We start from the raw sequence: 6,337 nt of genomic DNA, 5'->3' as shown, positions 1-6,337 counted from the left end.
ATATATGAAATTTGTGTTTCTCATGAATTCTGAGCATCTTTTTTATTATTCTCCCTACTATGAGATATGGTTTTACAAAGAATTCATTTTCTTTTATATGGTTTTAAGGGTCAATAATTTGTGATAATTTGAACTCCAATCTTTATTTACTTTTCAATTTGGCCAATTGAGATGTTAAAAAGTATAAAGAAACAAATGATCTAAAAGAGCTATATTTTTTATAACATGGCGAGAGTCACATTCAATTCCAAGGGTGAGAAGGCAATCCATGGGGTTGAGTGAAAATAAATAGTGAAATATTCTTTGTTAGATGCAAAATTGGATATTTTAAGGTGATAGATTAAAATTTCCAATTTGGTCTAGTTGACTGGAAAGTAATGCGAGAATGTTAGTCCTCAGGTGAGGGAGAAGTGGGAGCTCTAGAGTGAAAGCTGGTATCCTCCCAACCTAACAACAGAATTGAAGACCAAATTTTAGATCAGTTAATTTTTTTTTCATACACTTGATAGAGGGTAAAGAATAAGATTGTTTCTATTTCGCACAATACAATTAAATAAAGAATAAGATTGTTTCATTACACAAATGTTACTATTTAATCAGAATATCAGGAGCAATGCACTTGCTGAACTTCCTCATCAGGGACCTCTTGACACTTGGAGAAGGGGAACACTTTTTGAAAGAATTGATAGATTCCTGGTCAATCAAGCTTGGCTGGATACCAACTTTATGACTACAATTTCCCATCTTCCTTACACATGTTCAGATCATATTTTTTCTATATCCCCTAATACTGTTTCTCCTTTACCAAGATTCAGACTCCTTAATGTCTAGGTGGAACATCCTGAATTCCTCTCCTTTATTAAGTTTATTTGGGTACCTGTTTCATCCTTGCCACCTTTGTTTAAACTATGGAAAACTCAAAGAAAAGTTGTTAATTTGCTGAATGCCTGGAATTGGAACTGCTTTGGAAACCTTACAGCAAAAGTTGAAAAGGCTGAAGTTGCAGTGAAACAAGCTGAATTAAACATTTAGATGGGGCTATCTGATGAACAGAACTTGATATTAGTAAATGCAAATCTACTTCAAGCTATCCATTGGGAGGAAGAGTTCTATTAACAGAAGGCTGCCATCAAAAAATTTGTTGATCGGGATAGGAATACAAAGTTTTACCATGCTTGTATTAAACAAAGAAGACATTCCAACACCATCTGGAAGATTAAAAACCAAAATGGCAATTGGGTCCAGGGAACTGATCTAATTCACAGAGATCCTATTGATCACTTTCGAAACCTTTTATCTAAACCCCATGAGGCTACTCTCCTGAACTTTGACTCTGGCTTACTCAAATGATAAATTTTCTGATCTCCAGAGCCTGTATTTAACATTTATTCCTACTGAGGAAGAAATTTGGAAAGCTCTATGTTCTTTTGACGGTGACAAGATGGCTGGTACAGATGGATTTACTTCTACTTTCTACAAAAAATCTTGGGAGGTGATTAAGTTTGATGTTGTGGAAGCTGTCCAGGATTTCTTCAGAGGGGAGGATATGCCACATTATATAGCTCAATTCACCATTATTCTAATCCCAAAGGGAGACCAAAAATCTAATTGGGATAATTTTAGACCCATATCTCTCACCACTGTGCTGTCTAAACTTATTAGTAAGCTTTTGGTTTTTAGATTAAAACCACATTTATCTTGGATGATCTCTTCTAATCAGTCAGCTTTTGTTACAGGTAGACAAATTACTGATAATGTGTTACTTACACAGGAATTCTTGCTTGATATTGACAAGCCTTGCAGAGGGGGTAATCTTATATATAAGCTAGATATCTCTAAAGCTTATGGCACTATCAATTGGGATTTTATCTTGGAGTTTCTTAAAGCTAGGGGGTTTCAAAATTCCTTCTGCCAAATCATCCATAGGTGGCTTAACAATAATTATTATACCATTCTTATTAAAGGTAATTCTCAAGGGTAGTTCCAAACAACTAGGGTAATTAAACAAGGGGACCCCCTTTCTTCTTACATCTTAATTTTGGCTATGGATTACTTATCTAGGCTTCTTAACAATCATTTTTCTGAAAGGGAACATCTCAGATTTTCTAATAAAGCAAACTTTTCCATAAGTCATCTATGTTATGCTGATGACTTCATACTATTTTCTAAAGCCTCAAAACCAGCAGTGAAGAAGGTGGTTAATCTGCTGAACTTGTTCCAACAGATCTCTGGTCTCTCTCTGAACTCAAAGAAATGCCAACTTATTTTTAGCAATAAGCTACATCCTGCTACCAAAAATTGGATTAAAGACATCACTGGCTTTAAATCAACTACTAACCCCTTGGTTTATCTTGGGGTACAGTTAATTAAAGGAAGGAAGAAGCATAATCAATTTGATGAGGTGGTTTCTAAAATCTCCAAACAAATCTCTTGTTGAACTAATTCATTTTTGTCTCAAGGAGGAAGATTAACCTTAATTAAAAGTATCCTAGCTTCTTTCACTATGTATATTTTGCAAATGCTGAAGATGAAAAGAGGTACACAGAGAACTTTAGAGGTGATGTTCAATAAAATCTTATGGGAAGGAAATCACAAACATGCTCATTGGTTTAGTTGGGAGAAGCTTTGTCTGCCTCTAGCTGCAGGGGGGCTTGGCATGAAGTCCTTCCAACAGCTTCATGAAATCTTTTATTGTAAACTCTGGATTAAATTTAGAGAATAGAAATCTTTGTGGGCTATCTATATGAAGTTAAAATATTGCAAACACTCCCACCCATCAATTACATACAGAAAACCTTGGAATTCTATAATCTGGACTGAGCTATTGCATATTAGGAGTGTGGCTGAAGACCTTTTTATCTAGGATGTGGGAGAAGGAAAAGTTAATTTTTGGTTAGATAATTAGCTTCTAGAAGGTAAATTGGAACCATCAACATCTCTGGACTCAACTATCAACACCTCTATTCATCTTTGCTAGAATAATCAGATTTGGAATAGAGACATGTTGGCTTCTATGGTGAATCCTAAACAAGTGTTTCAAATTTTTAAAGTCCCAATTACTCCACTGAAACCATATAGAATTGTGACTAAAAATCCTCCCCATACTTCTTTTACCAAATTTGCATACTCCCAATTAAATAATTGGCACCATAAGGATTGGGGTAATGCTATGTGGGTGAAATACCTCAGCCCATCTATGTCCTTCTTCACCTGGAGATGTTTTCATAATATTATTCCCACTGATGATATACTCAAACTCAAGGGTCTAAAAGGACCTTCAAGATGTACTTTCTGTTGCCAACAAGAGGAATCTTTAAATCATGTGTTTTTTTCTTGTCCTTTTGCTCAAGGGGTTTGGACACAGGTAGCTACTAATCTTAGTTTCCCTTCTCATTTATTGAATTTTGGTAACTTCCTTGACTGCTGAAAATTTTGGAAAGGGAACCATGCTGAATTGATCCCCTTTATTACTACATGGTTCATTTGGATGGCAAGGAATAGCAGTAAATATGAGGGGAAAATCCAAAGTGCTACACAAATTGCTACCAACTGCTTGGCATATACTCTTAAGATAATCAATATCATGGGGTATAAGATTAAAATTCTTGGATGTTCCCAAATCCTCAATACCCAAGTTTCTGCTGCCAGACCAAAATTTCAGTTGTTCCATTGGAGGAAACCTTCTTATCCTTGGATCAAAATCAACACTGATGGGAGTTATAGAAGTCACACTGCTGGAATTGGAGGGATTTTCAGAAATAGTGCTGGGGATTGCCTGTTGTGTTTCCAATCTCCCACTGTTGCTATTAATGCTTTGCAGGCTGAAGCCTTTGTTGTGGTTTGGGCCCTTCAAACAGCTGTTGTTATGGGATGGAATCTAATAATTGTGGAAATGGACTCATTATGGCTATTCTAACTTTTAAAAGATAACATCTCCCCACCTTGGTTTCTTCTACATGTTGTTAAGCAAATCACTCACATGAAGTTGAATCATAACCTTCAAATTATCTGGAAACATATTTTCAGGGAAGGTAATAGATGTGCTAATTGGCTTGCACATCAAGGAGAATTGTCTTTGTTGCCAGAAGTTTATACCACCCCTCCTGTGGAGCTGGCTTGGTTGATTAGGGCAGATCTCTCTGATCTGCCTTCTATTAGAAGGGAGATGTTCACTGATGTTGATTCTAACCACCTATCTAGAGAGGATTTGTGTTTCCTACGACCTACTGTTTTGTTATGTTTCATTTCCTTCTTCTCTTCAGCCCTATTGTTTGGGGATAGGTTTTCTTGATAGGTTATATTGCATTTTGTTTTCTCTTAAGAGGTCTTGCCCTCCCCTTTTTTGGGTAATCCTTGGTTTTGGCTGTGAACCAAGCCAAATATTGCTTTGTAACCTTATTTCATTTTAACATGTACGGAGTCTCTGTCACTCCTTTTTTTAAATATATATATGAATGGAAGAGTGGAATTCAAAATCATTAAAGGTCTATCCAGATATAATAATCCTTACTTGAAATAGAAAAAGAACAAAAAAAAAAAGAAAAATAAAAGAAAATGAAAAATAAAAAATAAAAAGAAAAGAAAAATTGAAAAAGGGAGGAGAAGCTTGAGAATTAGTGCCTAATCAAAAATTGGATCCACATCTCATCTTTTTAAAGTAAAAGACTTGAGAAACTCTTAAGCTTAAGGATATAAAACATGGGTTTTTCGGCTAGGGTTCCTTCCTCCTCTGGCATCTTTGGTGACAATGGTTTCTCATCTTTTTGCCTTGCGATTTCCACGTGATTTCTCCCCAAACTCTTTGATTTCACTTGGTTTGAGGCTTTTTCGAGGGTTTGCTCTTCTTTTCTTTCAGTTTTTGAGATTTGATTTGCTACATCTTGGTTTCTCGCACATGTTATGCCCCTACTTTTGCTGAAGCTGTTGAGGGAACTCATTTTTCCTCCAAGGCGATGAGTAATAATTTGATTTTTCCTAATTCATTCAATGAATCTCATATTTTAGGAGGTGAGTATAATTTTATTAAGAAATCCATAAAAAAAGGGGGAAACTTGCTTTATATCTGTCTGATTCAGAGAACTCGATACTTGCTTCATCTTATTGTTTAAATTTAGTTGGAAAATTTTGATATGGACATTTTAAGATCGTTTTTATTTGCAAACATTTTGAACTCATGAATCTTGTTGGAAGTTGGAAAGTTGGCCCTTTAGATGGTCGACACATTTTAATTCAGCTTTCGAGTGAAAAAGATTATGATAGAATTTTTGTGATGCATTTTATGCGGTTTGATGATATTCTTATGACGATTCTTAAGTGGTCAGTTGATTTTGATGCGAAGGCTGAGCTCCTTATTATCCCTGTATGGCTCCGTTTATCGGGATTGAAAGTTCATCTTTTTAATCATGAAATTTTGTTCTCTATTGCTGCGATGTTTGACAAACCGTTAAAATTAGATGCTCCTACTTTTAATTTATCTAGACCATCCATGGCTAGAATTTTGATTGAGTGTGATCTAACTTTGCCTCCCCCTGAGGAGGTCTGGATTGGATCAGCCCACAACGGTTATTGGCAGCAGGTACAGTTGGAACAACACCCTCGTTACTGTGGTCATTGTAGAATGTTTGGTCATGATTCAGTTCAGTGTTTCCATCTTTACCCGGAATTGCAGAAAAGGAATGGTGGGCAAAATCAACAGAATCATTCTGTCGAAAAGACTAAACCAACCTCTTTGTTGGCTGACTCTGTGGAGACTACGGTTGTGCCTAATGGGGGTGCTTTGAATGTTAGGGGTATGGACATTACTGTGACATCCACTAATTTTATTATGAATGATGGTGTTGAGGGTCCTCGACATTTGGAGGATTTTCGAGCTGCTGATACTCTTACAATTAATGATAATTATGCTCCTTTAAAGAATGATTTACAAGGGTGTCATGGTAGTTCGGTCCATATGGATGCTAATGTTGAGACTCAATCTTCACATGGAAATATATATGCTATTGCTCTAGTTAATATTGTTTCTACTCTCTCTAGCACTTCTGGTTATATGGAAAATTTGGTGTCATAGGGGTGTGAGGGGGCTCATGTACCTGACAATGCTGTTGATTTGGGAGTGGTTTCCAACCTCCTTGGGAAGGAATGGCAAGTACAGAAATCGTGTCGGAGAAGAAAAAAAGGGAATTATGAGTTGGCTAACCTAAGGTATGGTAGTAATATGGATTCTCTTGATAAATCTCATTCTGATAGCAAATTTAGACAAACCCGAATTAGAATTTCTAGTAAGGGTTCTTTGTCCACCGATATTTAGTATTTTGATTTGGAATATCAGGGGAGTTGC

The 6,337-nt window shown here is 36.1% G+C and overlaps 1 protein-coding gene across 1 annotated transcript; it reads left to right on the top strand.

Moving 5' to 3' along the window:
- Positions 1-5,173: 5,173 nt before the first annotated feature.
- On the top strand, positions 5,174-6,067 carry LOC110039038. The gene has a single exon (XM_020743981.1). The coding sequence runs from the start codon at positions 5,174-5,176 to the stop codon at positions 6,065-6,067; it is 894 nt and encodes a 297-aa protein (XP_020599640.1).
- The last annotated feature ends 270 nt before the right edge of the window (positions 6,068-6,337 follow it).

Source organism: Phalaenopsis equestris, unplaced genomic scaffold (assembly GCF_001263595.1).
Source record: "Phalaenopsis equestris unplaced genomic scaffold, ASM126359v1 Scaffold234915, whole genome shotgun sequence".
In the NCBI taxonomy this organism is placed as follows: Eukaryota; Viridiplantae; Streptophyta; class Magnoliopsida; order Asparagales; family Orchidaceae; genus Phalaenopsis; species Phalaenopsis equestris.
Note: the sequence above shows the minus strand (reverse complement) of the source record. Positions and strands in the feature narration are given on the sequence as shown.

Bases quoted from the DNA above. Each gene is read 5' to 3' on its own strand.
- LOC110039038 (XM_020743981.1), top strand. From the start codon at position 5,174: ATGAATCTTGTTGGAAGTTGGAAAGTTGGCCCTTTAGATGGTCGACAC.